The 16,434-nt window shown below is 47.5% G+C and overlaps 1 protein-coding gene across 1 annotated transcript in view; it reads left to right on the forward strand.

The window, feature by feature from the left end:
• The window catches only part of nalcn (sodium leak channel, non-selective), a 70,421-nt gene extending 60,207 nt beyond the window's left edge, over positions 1–10,214 (forward strand). Inside the window, exons 34-44 of the mRNA XM_084689665.1 lie at positions 1–41; positions 153–221; positions 473–621; positions 910–1,003; positions 1,882–2,014; positions 3,231–3,346; positions 3,561–3,718; positions 6,364–6,514; positions 6,846–6,992; positions 8,448–8,565; positions 8,721–10,214. The exon at positions 1–41 is cut by the window's left edge and continues 79 nt beyond it. Coding sequence (XP_084545791.1) covers positions 1–41; positions 153–221; positions 473–621; positions 910–1,003; positions 1,882–2,014; positions 3,231–3,346; positions 3,561–3,718; positions 6,364–6,514; positions 6,846–6,992; positions 8,448–8,565; positions 8,721–8,863 — 1,319 coding nt within the window. The 3' untranslated portion in view covers positions 8,864–10,214. The remainder of the gene's footprint in view (positions 42–152; positions 222–472; positions 622–909; positions 1,004–1,881; positions 2,015–3,230; positions 3,347–3,560; positions 3,719–6,363; positions 6,515–6,845; positions 6,993–8,447; positions 8,566–8,720) is intronic.
• Positions 10,215–16,434: the final 6,220 nt, after the last annotated feature.

The following is a 16,434-nucleotide window of genomic DNA, read 5'->3' on the forward strand; positions in this document are numbered from 1 at the left end:
CACTGGGGGTCATCTGGATAGTCCTCCACTTTGCACTGTTGGTGAGTCCACACACACGCACACACACACGTACGTACACACTTTGACAAATAAAAAACACACGTCACTCAACTTGAATGGGATGTGTCGTGTGCGCGTGTGTGTGTGTGCAGAATGACTACACCTACATGATGGGCACGTGTGTGATCGTGTTCCGCTTCTTCACCATCTGTGGAAAGCATGTGAGTAGGCTGCCACCAACACACCCAGCCACCACAGCCAGGATGCCCTCCAGACCACGGACAGACCCCTGACCCTCCGTCGCTCTCTTGGTGTCTGCGCGCGCGTGTGTATGCGGGGTGTGTGTGTGTGTGAGTATGTGTGTGTATGTTTGTGTGTGCATATTTCTATATGTGTGCGTGTGAGTGTGTGTACGTGTGTGTGTGTACGTGTGTGTGTGTGTGTGTGTGTGCGTGCGCGTGTGTGTCTCCAGGTGACTCTGAAGATGCTGCTGCTGACCGTGGTGGTGAGCATGTACAAGAGCTTCTTCATCATCGTAGGGATGTTCCTCCTCCTCCTCTGCTATGCCTTCGCTGGCGTCGTCCTCTTCGGCACCGTCAAGTACGGCGAGAACATCAACAGGTCCGCACGCTCCTCTCCTGCTCCGCTTTCCACGTTCAAGCTCCAAAACTAACTATCCAAAGAATCTGTGTGTGCAGTGTCAATGTTTGTGTGTGTGTGTGTGTGTTTGTGCGCGTCTTGACGATGCATGTCTTTCTGTGTGCGTGTTTGGATGTGTGTGTGTGTGTGTGTGTGTCCGTGCTTGTGTAACGGGTATGAGGAGTGAGTTTCACCGATTCACACCGGCTACATTTGCGTCCTTATAATGCGTGTCCTTATGTGTGTGTGTTATCTGTTGTGTGTCCTCAGGCATGCTAACTTCTCCACGGCGGGCAAGGCCATCACGGTTCTGTTCCGCATCGTCACCGGGGAGGACTGGAACAAGATCATGCATGACTGCATGGTAGGACACACACACAGAGACAGACACGCACACACTTACACATCAGCCAGATAACAAGAATAGAAAGCAGGGCTGGACTGGGACAAAAGAAATAGCCCTGGCATTTTTGCTCAGACCGGCCCACCACAATCGGTCGGTCGGTCGGTCACCTGCTCCTCTGCTTGAGAGGTGCCATGGCCAGTCATCTCTCCTCCATGTTCCATGTTCACCTGTTTTTGCAGAATGTCAGGCACTGTAGGCTTAGAAACTGAAGCTACAGCACTCAACATGTCGGTTATTCCTGCACACGTTGAGGCATCAACCTGTACACTTCTACGGCCGCAGCTTCTGTGCAACCCCCTTGCCCTTGCGCTTTTGTTCCTCCATCTTAATCCACAGGTTTTTGGCTCTGAGCCGCTGCATCTGACACAAGAAACAGAGGGGGAGGGGTGGAGCCTGTTAAGAGATGTGATTGGGCCAGCCCAGTGTCAGTATGGAAAATGAACCAATGGGTCGCAGTCCCTGCTTTATGGGCCAGTCATTGGCCAATTTTAATTTTATAAAAAAGTATATATTAAAAAAATAGATTTCTATATATATTCAATATCAATATTCAATATCATCTATATATATAATCAATAGCATTTGATTACCAATCCAGGCCTGATGTAAAGTGTACCATACACTGGGCTTTCTTCCGAACTGTGTCTGTGTTGTGTACTTGCTCACAGAAACATACACTCAAAGGTGTGGTTAGGTGAGCATGTGTTCTAGCGCCGGCTGTGTGAGAGTTCCATCTGCGTGCTGACTCTCAGAGGGGAGGCCCAGTGTTTGAGTGTGTGTGGGGGGGGGCCCAGGTGTTGGGTACTGAGTGTGTTTGGGTTTCCCCCCCTCCCCAGGTGCAGCCTCCCTTCTGCACCCCAGACAAGCACCGCTACTGGGAGACAGACTGCGGAAACTACGCGGGAGCTCTGATCTACTTCTGCTCATTCTACGTCATCATAGCGTACATCATGCTCAACCTTCTCGTGGGTAAGTGTGTGGGTGTGGGTGTGTGTGTGTGTGTAGAATGTAAGTGTGTGTGTGTAGAATGTAAGTGTGTGTGCGTGTATAATGTAAGTGTGTGTGTGTGTGTGTGTGTGTGTGCGCGCGTGCGTGCGTGCGTGTGCGCAAGTGTGTGAGGTAGAGTCCCTCAACCGAAAGACACGGCGTCTAGCTTTTGCGTGCCATTAGCTCCTAAAGCCCAATCAGCCTTATCGTGTCTCAGACAATGTTATCACTGCTCATAAAACTCTCAGCCATGCAGAAACGATGGTCTCTCCTCCACAGAGAGAGAGAGAGAGAGAGAGAGAGAGAGAGAGAGAGAGAGAGAGAGAGAGAGAGACGGGGGGGGGGAATAGAGGGGGAGAGAAGGAAAGATTTAATGACACATAAAGGAAGTGGGTGGCGGGGGGGGGGGGGGGTGGACACGGGCCATATCAAACCATTATCAGGGGAGCTCTATGGAAGGGACCCAGTCTTATCTCCCTGTTCACCTCTGTAGATCTGACTGAGCTGAAAACCCACTGGCTTTATGGGGTGTGTGTTTTGGTAGAGACGGCAAGCTATTTGGCAACGGGACCAGTGAGGGAATACACTCCCATTCACCCGCAATGCAGTCCTCAATGATTATCAATGCTCGTTGTCTTTCATGTACGTTTTCCCCAATCTTCTGCTACACTGCCAGTTAGAGTAGGGTTTAAAATGATGAAACAATATTTCTAGTCACCCTTAATGCAAGGTACATACAAGGCAGAAGTGATAACTGGGAAGACTGTTGAGGCTGGGGTGAGAGCAGGGGATGGACCCAAATGCAAGGGGACAGAGGCAGGATGAAAGACTCCTCAAAACAGGAGCACGGCAGGAATGCTCGCATAACTCGAACAACGCCGCGACAAGGACTGACAAAGGGAGCAAACATATACACGTGGCAGGGTAATCACACATGGCCAACAGCTGGGTGACTGGAACCAGAGACAGGAGTGCAGGGAGAGAGAGAGACAAGAACCGGACCGGAACGCACACCCAGGGAGTAAACACTGGAGGCAGGGAAAACCTGGATCTCAAACTCGGAACGTTTACTGGGCCACCACAGCTGTGGCCAACGACTACAGCATCCAGACACGAAACGAAAGATATGTCGTGGGTTTTGGTGTGCGATGAGGCGGGCTTCCCTCTAAGGACCCGTTCATCTGCGTCTCTTGTTCAGCCATCATCGTGGAGAACTTTTCCCTCTTCTACTCCACGGAGGAGGACCAGCTGCTGAGCTACAACGACCTGCGACACTTCCAGATCATCTGGAACATGGTGGACGACAAGCGCGAGGTGAGGCCGGGGCCGGGGCCCGGGGGGTGGGGTGCTCAAGAAGAGGGGAGGAAGAAGAAGAACCGAACGAGAAGGTAAAAAGGGGGGTGGGGGTGGGGGTGGGGGGAGGTAGGGATAGAGAGGGGGGAAGGGGGGGGGGGGGAAACGAACCCTCGCGTCTTGCCAGTCTGTCGTGACCGCGTTTTCCCCTCCCTCCCCTCCCCGCCGCGTCCAGGGGGTGATCCCCACGTCCAGGGTGAAGTTCCTGCTGCGCCTGCTGAGGGGCAGGCTGGAGGTGGACCTGGACAAGGACAAGCTGCTCTTCAAGCACATGTGCTACGAGATGGAGCGCCTGCACAACGGGGGGGACGTCACCTTCCACGACGTGCTCAGGTGAGGCGCGCGCGCACACACACACTGACACACACACACTGACACACACACACACACACTGCAACATAACTAGACACACACATACTGGTACGTATGTATGAGAGGCCGTATAGGCCATAATTCATACTTGGTCTCACATACATGCCATGACCTCACATATATACCAGTATGCTCTCACATATATACCATTATACTCTCACATATATACCATTATTCTCTTGCACATAAACAACTTGGTCTCACATATGACACCATAACCTCACATATACACTATTATACTCTCACATATACACTATTATACTCTCACATATACACCATTATACTCTCACATATACACCATTATACTCTCACATATACACCATTATACTCTCACATATACACTATTATACTCTCACATATACACTATTATACTCTTGCACATACACTATTATACTCTTGCACATACTCTCTTACACAGACAAAAATACCCTCTTATATGTACCATCATACTAAAGTATGACAATATGTGTAAGAGAGATAAATAGTATATGTGAAACAGAATGATAGGATATGTAAGAAAGATTACTAGTCTATGTGAATAAGAATAGTTAAATGTGCAAGAGAGAATACTTGTCTATGTGAGAGAGTTTGATTGAAACGGAAGGCAGTTTGATTGAAATGGAAGTAGTACTGAATTCTCAGTTCCTGATTGGCTTACAGCCTTGTAGCCAAAGCAGTGCTTGCTAAACTGGAGCAACAAGGCACAATTAACAGTAAAACGACGCTTAAAATAAACATTTACAGTTTTTTGTTAGCAAGTTTAGCACGGTAGACATGATTTTTCATTTGATTTACCTTCTTTTGCTAGGCCCGTTTGTTTTTGTGGAAGTTAATGGTAATGAGGAGGACATTACGTTGTTTTTTACAAATACAATGCGGTGTGTTCTTGACATTATAAGGGAAACTGACAGCATGGGTCCTGACCGCATGGTTTTGCAAAGATTATTTCGCGAGGTTACACACGGACAATGTTTTCCTTTATTTTGATTAGACAGCAGTTAGGAGGGAGTGACAATCTGGAAAGTTTGGGTGCACTTGAGGCTACGTATGCCTCAAGTGAGGACGACCAGGAAGACCATTTCTGATGGTCGGAGGTGCTCTTGAATCGAACATAGATCGTTGTCTCACTTCTAATTATTTCGAATTTTAATTTTAATTGATGATCGAACGAAGACAGGCATACATAGCCTCAAATGCACGCAAACTTTCCAGACTGTCACTCCCCCCTAACCGCTGGCTAATCAAAATAAAGGAAAACATTGTCCGTGTGTAAGAAGCAAACTCGCTAAATAATCTTTGCAAAACCATGCTGTCAGGACCCATGCTGTCAGTTTCCCTTGTAATGTCATGAACACACCACATTGTATTAGTAAAAAACAACGTAATGTCCTCCTCCTCATTACCATTAACTTCCACAAAAACAAACGTGCCTAGCTAAAGAAGGTAAATCAAATGAAAAATCATGTGTACCGTGCTAAACTTGCTAACAAAAAACTGTAAATGTTTATTTTAAGCATCGTTCAACTACTTGTTTTAATTGTGCCTTGTTGCTCCAGTTTAGCAAGCACTGCTCTGGCTACAAGGCTGTAAGCCAATCAGTAACTGAGAATTCAGTACTACTTCCGTTTCAATCAAACTCTCTCACATAGACAAGTATTCTCTCTTGCACATATAACTATTCTTATTCACATAGACTAGTAATCTGTCTTTCTGTTTCACACATACTATTTATCTCTCTTACATATATTGTCATACTTTATTATGATGGTACATATAAGAGGGTATTTTTGCCTGTGTAAGAGAGTATGCCAGTTTATGTGCAAGAGTATAATAGTGTATATGTGAGAGTATAATAGTGTATGTGAGAGTATAATAGTGTATATGTGAGAGTATAATGGTGTATGTGCAAGAGTATAATAGTGTATATGTGAGAGTATAATGGTGTATGTGTGAAAGTATGATGGTATATATGTGAGGTTATGGTGTCGTATGTGAGACCAAGTCGTTTATGTGCAAGAGTATAATGGTGTATATGTGAGGTCATGGCATGTATGTGAGACCAAGTTGTTTATGTGCAAGAGTATAATGGTATATATGTGAGAGTATAATGGTATATATGTGAGAGTATAATGGTATATATGTGAGGTCATGGCATGTATGTGAGACCAAGTATGAATTATGGCCTATACGGCCTCTCATACGTATGCACACGCGCGCACACACTCTGCTACGCAGACGCACACACTGATACGTAGGCATACACACACACACACACCCTGATACAGACACGCAAACACACACACACTTATACATTAACACCACAAACACGGACATGTACACACGCAAACACACACACACTGAGACGTAGGCACACAGAGACAGACACATAGGCAAACACACACACTAATACATTCGTACACATACTTTAACGCGTAAGTCAACACACACTAAAACATAGACACACACACAGGAATACATAGGCAAACACATTTGAACTTCCTGTCCTCTGTCTGTGTGTGTGTCTATGTGTGTGTACATGTGTGTGTATGTATGTGTGTGTGTGTGTGTGTATGGGCGTACGCGCGCGTGTGTGTGTGTGTGTGCAGCATGCTGTCGTACCGCTCGGTGGACATCAGGAAGTCCCTGCAGGTGGAGGAGCTGCTGGCCAGGGAGCAGCTGGAGTACACCATCGAGGAGGAGGTGGCCAAGCAGACCATACGCATGTGGCTCAAGAAGTGCCTCAAACGCATCCGCGCCGTAAGACGCACACACACACAGTACACACAGTACACACACACACAGTACACACAGTATACACACACACGCACACACACACACATCAACACACAAATACACCCATGCAAACACACACAAACACGTACACACACCGAAAACTCTGGGGAAGCCGCGGCAGAGGGAGGGCGGCGACTCGGTCTGTCCCTCACAGCTCTATCTCCCTCCCCATCTCTCTCCTCCTCTCCCTCTCCTCCTCTCATCCAGCCTGTTGATCTCTCGCAAAGCCGTCATCATTGGACGCACACTCACCACGTCCTCTCGTGTGTGTGTGTGTGTGTGTGTGTGAGTGCAGAAGCAGCAGCAGTCCTGCAGCATCATCCACAGTCTGAGGGAGAGTCAGCAGCAGGAGCTGAGCCGCTTCCTCAACCCCCCCAGCATCGAGACCACCCTGCCCAGTGAGGACAACACACACAGCCGCGACCACCCCTCGCAGCCTGAGGTACACACACACACACACACACACACATATGCTCGCACGCACACACATACATATTCATACCCAACGCACACTCCTACACGCATACACACCCTCTCACAGAAACACACACACGCGTACACCCACTGCCGGGACGACCCCATCCCAGCCTGAGGCAAAGCACACACACACGTACACGCACGCATGCACAGCCAGGTTCATCTCTCCCAGCCTGAGGGACCAGACAGACACACACGCTCACTCACGCTCACACACACGCCCACCCGGGGCCACCAATCGCAGGCCAAGGTGAACACACATGCACTCTTACACACATACACGTGCACACACAACTGGGACCACCCCTCGCAGAGGTACAGCACACACTCGCATCATTCACACAAACACACACACACTCACACACACACACACACACAACCAGGTTAATAACGGGGTGTAACCAGGGTCAGCATAGCTGCACACAGGGCGTTCACCGTGTATCCCGATATGGGTGAATTACGCTTGGGCTAGTCTGGCGAATTGTGAAAAGCGAGGATTGAATACTACACCTTACAGTTTGCTAGAAAATTGCATTGTGCACATAAACAGGCGTAATTTGTGCATGTTACATTTGATAAGGCGGGCGCACAGGCAGGTGACGTGTGCCTCGCATACTTCGCTCAGTGATGAACATCCTCATCACTAGAAGCGCAGAGCCATTTTTCCCCGACTCTTTATCCGAAAATGAACTTGCCTTGGGTCAATAACCCTATGTCATTCATGTTCGAAAACATGAAAAACATTCATTTCGAAACAGCGACCAAAGCCATGCCCTTAATAGCTCGCACGTCTAGGCGGGCAGGTGTTCGCAGGTTTCCATGCTGCGCTGGGCAACGGTGTCAGTATGTGTGGCAACACCTGCCTGTGCGCACGCCAAGACGTCCATCAAACAGTGAGCTAGTGTTCGCTCAGACGTAGGTCTCGTGTATTGGAGGCGTAACGTCAGGTGTCGTGGACACGGCAAGACGCCAGCGGGACGCCGGCGTGACGTGCGTGCGAACGCCCGTGACCATCGTCAGTCGATGTGAAGTTCTCGCGCGCGCGTTCAGAGGGTTTGACGTCATGGCGCGGGCGCGTGCAGGCGCTGCTGTGCACCCTTGCATACAAACACCCAACACTGATGACGCCCCAGAGTTCATCTCTACTAAACCTGAGGTGCAGCGCACACACACCGATCATTCACGCTCAACCATCAGGTGGCTGAGCGGTTAGGGAATTGGGCTAGTAATCAGAAGGTCACTGGTTCGATTCCCGGCCGTGCCAAATGACGCTGTGTCCTTGGGCAAGGCACTTCACCTCACTTGCCTCAGGGGGAATGTCCCTGTACTTACTGTAAGTCGCTCTGAATAAGAGCGTCTGCTAAATGACTAAATGTAAATGTAGAATGCCCCCTCCCCACCCCCCTCTCTCTCTGTGCAGCTGAGTGGACTACAGCAGCTGCTGAGCCCCACCCTGTCTGACAGGGGGGGCTACAGGCAGGACTCCTCCGAACTGGGGCGCCCCCAGAGGAAGCTGGGACAGTGGAGGCTTCCCGCAGGTCAGTACTGCTCAGACACACTCACTCGCCCGCCCACTCCCCCCGACCGGCCAATCGACTCGGCGGCTGACCCCGCTAACTGATTTTCCGTTGGTTGGAAGGTGTCGTACGGCCGGTCATTGATGTAAGTGTCATTCCGTGCACTGTTTTCCCAGGACGCACCAGCGTCAAGTCCATGGTGTGTAAGATGACCCCGGTTACCGACGAGGCCTCCTCTGGGTCAGAGGTCAAGAAGTGGTGGACGCGTCAGCTGACCGTAGAGAGCGACGAGAGCGGCGATGACCTCATTGACATCTAGCGGGCCTGCGATGCCGTGCGAACCTACCGCAAACATTGAAGGAAGGCCCAAAACTGCTGCTCTCTATATGAACCAACACAATCAGACAAAGGACCAAAAAGTAACCTGGGAAGGAGATGTGCTTCCCTGTTGTTTTAATGGGGGCGTATGTGTTTTTTTTCAGAGTGACAAGACGTACTTTCTCTGAGCCAAGAGGCTGTGAAGGCGGAAATGTCTGACATCGGTTAGGTTACGTGTTCACTTCCTGTCTGACGCTGTCGACTCCACGTTCACTTCCTGTCAAAATCGTTTAAGCTCCTCCTCTGTTTCCCGTCTGACCCCTTGTAGACTCCACCTCCACTCCCTGTCAGAGCCCTTTATAGCCTTGCTGTGTTGTGGCTCCATGAAAAAACTAGATATGCTGTTTTAGACTCAGCCACTGTTGGGACTCTAAGGGAATGTTGCAGTAAGAAAATTGTGTCTCTTCAAAGAGCCATAGAAACTATTATATCCGATTTATAAAGAGTCATATTAACTACATCAGATTTATAGATTCCAAAAAACGTACATCAAATGTAAAGACTTTCTGGCTTTCATCAGACCTAAAAAAAAAAAAACATTTTATAGTACGGTGATGAAATAATATACCTAACTATTTATAAAAATTATACATATAGGTGATTGTATTGAAACAGCTGCTTACTGATTAATATCATGATTCATTACTTAGCTGTATGTTCATGCGTTTATACCCCTGTCATATGTGTCAGTGTTGATTGTGCCAAACTCCTTTGAAAGATGTTAAATGTTTTTGTTATAGTTTTTTGTAATTTGTACTCATAGTAATATGTTTAGTCCTTTATGCTCATTGTTGGGCGTGTGCATTCCTATCTAGTCACTTTACACCATGATGGTGAATCCAGGTGTTCTTGATTGGAACAAGCTTCAGTAATTATCTCAAGGATAATGCCACCATCTCACTACAGCAGATTTTTCTATAATGGATATTGAAAACTGGAGAAAAGTCGAATGTGCTGGCAACCCAATCAGAGGAAAGATGTTTCAAAGCTCCTGCACATTAGCCTATCGGCATGTTGCACATCACAAATGAACAACCCTGTTCATCAAAGTCCATAAAAATATGCTGTAGTGAAAGCTGCCAGTAACTAGCAACTGCAAATAACGATGAGTAAGAACATGTTGGCTATATGGGCTGAGTCTTTGAATCGATAGGGGACCGTGAATGTACTCTTATAGATGTATTCATGTGTAGGGTATAATATCATATAAATGACAGATAGTATATTTTGTAAAATATATAAATTCTTTTGGTTTATATGCACAGTATTCAATCAATTCTAATAAAGCTCTTACCAGAACCTATGGATAGGCATTGTATTTTTTGAGAGATACAGTACAGAATCTGTTTAAATCATGTATATACTATTGTGTATTGTAATTTTCACTTGGATATGAATATGATGCTGATACTTCTAGAGTCATGCTTCGTACTTCTTGACATGTTGTACCTGAGGGTATTCAAGACATTAACAACACAGTGACTCACATCCAACTAAGTGAAACACTGTGAGCAAGTCACCCAGCCGGGGATGAAAGGGGTGCCGTGTTTCTGCTGTTGTAAGCATTATCATCATGCCGCATCCACATTTGATTACCAGGCTTTTGTTTTGGAGCCTAATCCGTCGTTGGTGACATCAGTGACAAAAAGTAGGGTTGGTGTTGCACTCGTGTTACGAAACAGAAGATCGGTTACAGCTTCAATGTCTGCTCGTCTTGGTGATATCTCAGCAGAGGAACGCCCACACTCAAAATTGGACACACTCCTACATCGGGGGATCGGATGGCTGAGCGGTTAGGGAGTCGAACTATTAATCAGAAGGTTGTTGGTTTGATTCCCGTGCCAAATGACATTGTTCTTGGGCAAGGCACTTCACCCTACTTGCCTCGGGGGGAATGTCCCTTTACTTACTGTAAGTCGCTCTGGGTTAGAGCGTCTGCTAAATGACTAAATGTAAATGTACACACACGCACGCCAAAAGCTGTGTGTTCCTTTAGCTGCAGTGGTGCTCATACTTCAACCGTTAGAGGTTGGAAGAGGTCCAACTCATGGTTTGAGAGGAAAACCAGGTCAGTTTCCCTGCACAAATCAGATGGTGAATCTAGACCTGTAATCTTATCATGTGTCTTTGATCTAACCAGCTGTGAATAGGAGGAACGAGATATAAGATGAGTAACTATGAAACCAATTGGGTTGACAGATGCTTTTTAACCGTTTTAAGCTGCCATCTGGAGTCTTAGCCTGGAGCCTGCTGGGGCATGCATTCCTGCTTGGCTTTGTAGACACTGCCATCAGCTGGACAAAAACGGTAATGCGTGCAATGTCTGTTCGAAACACCCAATCCTGAGGCATGTCTGCATGCTAATGACTGATCTTTCTTTGGTTCTTCTGGCTATCAGCTAACCTCTGCTGCATGGCTATGTCGCTGTGCTATGTTACAATACTGAAGCTAATGGTACATCACAATAATATTGGTTGGAGGGTGATGTTCGGTGATGTTGAATGCTGTGTAGGTGATGTCGAATGGAGTAATGTGATATTGAACAGTGTGATGCTCCGCAATGGAATGTGAGGTTCCGTGCGTGTCATATGTGGTGATGTGTCGTTAAGCCATGGGATGTTCAGTGATGTTTAATGGGGTGACATTGAGTGATGGGACGTTGTGTCGTGTCCCGTTCAGTGACTTTTTGTGACGTTCCGTGATGTGTTGTTTACCAATATGAAATGTCGTTTTGACAGGATGACAGTCAACCCTGTTGTCTACCAGTATGGACACACACACTACACACACAACACACACTTTGTCTCCATTCCAGAAGCTCCATGAGAACTTAGAATGTTAGCCTTATTTTTCAACTAATTGGCTAATGTACTCCCATTAATACCCCTGGCTGCTCCTGACTATAGGATCCCTTAACAAGGTCCCTCGTCAGCCTCCAAATTACCCCGTTAACGAGCAGAGACCAAGTGAGTTCAACAGCTGATGAAGTGCGCGTGAGCCCGGATTTATAATGACCGCTCACGCGGAGCGGGTGGGCGTTGGATGGGCGGCGTGGTTGCGCGTTCTTCCGCAAGCGGCCCCGCCGCGACACAGTACGACGCTGGTCCCTCTCGCTTCTCCGCTCCCCAATCAGCCGCCTCTAATTCCTCCTGTTCACTCCTCTCTCCACTCCTCTGCCATCCCTCCGTCGTCCTTCATCCCCACTCGGCTCGGATAGGCCTAATCAAAGCGCTCTTTTCTCCGCGCCCTCCTCTTTGCCCTGCGTGGGAGGCCATGTTCGTCTTTGTCTTTTAATCGCTTCTGCGTGCCGCGGAGTGTTCGGGGGCCCTGCAGGGTTTACCCTCAGCATTGTAATTTGCCTATCTCTCGAACATATGTCCACCACTTACTCAGGTCCTAATTGAGGCACTTTGGTGATTAAGGTAGGAGTGTTTGAGATTTTTCGAGAGTGTGCGAGTGTAGATTACCTGTAATTAAAGTCCAGGATGCTTTTGATGGCTTGGCCCCCTTCTGATGAAATGTACAGGAGTCTGTCATCTCCGAGGACCACATGCGTTTAACATACACACTAATGCGCTGTTCTAGCCACATGGACAAGATACATACACACACACACACACACACACAGACTTACAGGAATACACCCACACATGTACTTTCATAGACACACACACACACACCTGTATGATTGTAGGACTTTCTCCAATAGTTTATATAGCTGTTAGACGGTACCTCATGTTCACTTTCTGAAGAACTGGTTCAGTCACAGGGCTAACAGAGGCTTAGTAGCTCAGGTCAACTCAGGCTGAGACAATTCTGAACCACAGGAAAAAAAGGCCATCTCCATGCAAATTTTTCACTGGACTTTTAACGGTAATCTCTCTCTATATGTCTTTTTATAGCCACTGAGCACTTTATCCAAAATTTCACACACTTAAAAGTTCAAATAGAAAGGCAGCACAGGAAGACATCAAAAGAACTTGATGAACGCCAGTCTGAAGAGCACAGGGTTGACTTGAACAATCATCCGTTGGGCTTGATAATTACAGAGGAGAACGTCCCCACCAATCTAGAGGACCAGAGAGAGGGGAGATGGGGGGGGGGGAGGCCAGGAGCCATCGAGCCCTTGTGGTCTACCCCCACAGTGGGCCTGATTACTCGGAATGGTGGGTGACCAGGGCAACTCCGGCAGAGCCAAGAACGCGTATCCCCATGTCTGCTGGCTGGACCCAATCACAAGACAAAGACAGGGGCAGAGAAAGGCCACTCTCATAAGGACGGCATTGTCTCTCAAGGCCGCCTGAATCTCCAATTTTGTCTTTCAAGACGTAGCAACTAGTCGTGTTCCGGTTCTTTGCATAATGGCATGACTACGCGACAACAAAAAGATATCACTCTTCCAGAGACCCGTTAATCAAACTTCACATCCTGATTTTGTCATTTCCCACAAAAGGTGCATGAAAATACGTTTAGGGTTACGCGTTAAAGGGTAGCTCTTCTGTGGTCGTATCATGAAGTGCATAACAGCCCCACCAGCCCACAATTCTCCAATCCAAACTATTACTGTACACACGCGCACACTTGTTCGTGGCCTCATAAACAAGGTGGTGTGGGTGCAAATGAGGCGTCTGCAGAACGTGTCAACATCCTCCTCAGGATCCAGGCTCTGGGCCCCGGCCCCATGTTTCGAAACAGATGGTTACCACCGGCACATGAAGTGGGAGAATGATTTTACCAGCAGGCGACTGGAGCAATTAACAACTGGCGTGATGTGTTGATTAAAATCCACTCAGTCTCAATGAAGAGAGAAACTGTCTCATTTTCCACTTAGGCATCGACGCTGGCCAGCGTCTTGAAGAGGTGCCGGGCGTAGACCTAGGCGCTGGTGTCACAGCTGCTGTTTGTGATGAGCAGGGGAGAACGACTGCTGCAAACGCAGCCTGCAAGACTGGCTTACACAGAGCCCCTCTTCCAAAGGACAACAGTTGATTCTGATTCAATCAAAGAGGAATCAAACAACATTTTAATTTCATTTCATTTATTTCATTTATCAGATGCTCTCATCTACGTACAAATGGGACGTACAAATGGTGCATAAAGAAAGTACAGCAGAAGATCAAGGATCAGATGTTGCACAGATCAAACCGCATTTAAGTGGTCAAGGAACGATTTGTATTGACCAGGTGCGATGCAAACATCTCCGTTACCAGGCACAGTGAACAACTCAAATAAATATATCTGAACTACACTGCGACATTATCATCTCCCAAGACAACAATCACTCGCAGCATTACAGTAGTGCATTGTACCGTGCAGAAAGATCGACTTCAAATATATCAAACTATTTGTGGGTGCAGTCACTTGCTGTACAGTCAGCTGGGCTCTTCTGGAATTGCCTCTGTACTTCTATCAAATGATGAAAACATCCCCGAGTGTTGGTGTTGATGTGGTGAGGAAGAGGAGGATTCAGTCCACAGTGTTGTGAATGATCTAGACGTTTGACACAGACAGGCTACTACCAGCACAACAGAAGGTTGAATTCATCCATGCACCATGATTGCTTGTATTTAGAACAAGTGGTCTGAAAAGAAAGAATAGCTGCAAGTATCCATTGTTTGTGTGGGGTTAACTTCAGGTATTTGAACGTGGTTTAATTCTGTGATCATGACTTGCGATTGTTCACAAAAAAAACAATGAACAGCCTCAACAATCAGCTTGATTGACAAACACTCAGGCCCAAAGGAACTGGAAACTGGCGCACAATTAAAACCCCTTCAATTCTTCCCATTTTCATACGAGCATTTTATAAATGTATTATATTCAAAATGCCCATTGGATTCCCCTCACGTACAGGCTGTTGTTTCTTTGTGAAACCGCTGAATAGTGGAAATGACTTAAAGGCCTTGTTCTCTCATCAGATGCCGCCTCATTGGCCAGTGAGCACCTGATGAGATTGCACTTTGTCTTTGAGCCAGAAATCCTCATTTTCACTAAACACCTAATCAGTCCTATTCATCCTCCTCAGGTCCACACCCCTCCCTTCTCTGCCTGGCACACCTGGCCTCTCCCTTCTTTAATTAGTCTGAAAAAAGCTCATTCTCTCAGATCTGACGCCAGCAGAGGTAGTGCAAGCAGTGTATTGTAAAGGAAAATCACACAGGCTCCAACCAATTCAATTACCCGACAATCAGAGTTGAAAGGGTTCTAATTGCCGCCGATGCAAGCGGGGAGTGCCAGCGTGGTTAGGAATGGCTGTGTGAGTCAGGCGCAGGGCACAAAGACGAACTGCAGGGGGTGCTAAGCTCAAGCTAATAAAGCGCTCCAACGAAGGGGGGGAAGGGGAAGGGGGGGGAGGAGGAGGAGGAGGGGGGACGATAAACACCCCGGCAGGTCACAGCACGCACGTGTCTCTCTGACGTTCACAGGGTATATTTAGTTTGGACTTTTCTGTTCCTGTCACTGTGCCATTCTGAAAAAGTGGCCTGATGTGCCGTAGAACTTCAGGCACGGAATTGTGTTTGCATGTGAGGGGGGATGATGGTCATTGTAAAAATGTAAAGAGTGTTCAGACTGTAGATATACTGTGCGTAAGTAACACACAAGGTTTCATATTTGATTAAAATGTATTTGAAACATTTTAGATATGAAGCCAATGTAACGCCTCAATGAAGTGTCTGATCTCATCTCCATCTGCCTCGGCCCTCACCACAACTCAGACATCAGGTCACGGCGTTCTGGGAGTTTTGTTTACATCAATAGTGTCTTTGAAACAAACAAACAAACAAACACACAAACAAACGGCACAACTACTCGACAAACAACACAGCACACTGCAAAGGTCAACCACAAGGTTTTTTCTTTTTTTACGAGGTGTGTCATTTTTGCCGACAGTCTGTCACTATGACAGACTGTCGTCCCCCCCCTCCCCCCCACTCAATAGGCATTCAAACAGGCCCCTGGTCCTGCACAGTAGATCAAAGATAGTCTTTTATCTCAGCCCTCCTCACCCAAGCCCCCCCGCCCCCACCCAACCACCACCACTCACCCATGTTGAAATGGCAGCCGATTGTAATATATGTATCCGTCCGCCCCCTCGCTGGGCCCAGGCTAGTTGTTGACTGGACACAAGGGGGTGTGAAAGCATCCAGGTAGGCATGGAGCTGGGGCAAACGAGGAGGGTGGGGAGGAAGAGAAGGAGAGGGACATTGAGTGACAGAGAAAGAGAGAGAGAGTGCAAGAGAGGGCGAGAGAGAGGGGGGGGAGATTGAGAGACAGAGAGAGAGAAAGAGAGACAGAAAGACAAAGATACTCTTTATAGAGAAAGAGACAGAGAGAGGAGGGGAGAGACAGATAGATGCTGCCAGAGAGGAGGCGGCATAGACGTGAAAGCAACCCCCACTGGCTACAGAATGGGATAGTTTGAGAGAACTCAGGTGCAAACTTTGATTTCATTTTTTTCTTTTGAGATATATTTTTTCTTCTGGTTTGGGCCTCCTTCTGAAGTTTGCCGAT

Source organism: Hypomesus nipponensis, chromosome 23, assembly GCF_054491055.1.
Source record: "Hypomesus nipponensis isolate SF chromosome 23, ASM5449105v1, whole genome shotgun sequence".
NCBI lineage: Eukaryota > Metazoa > Chordata > Actinopteri > Osmeriformes > Osmeridae > Hypomesus > Hypomesus nipponensis.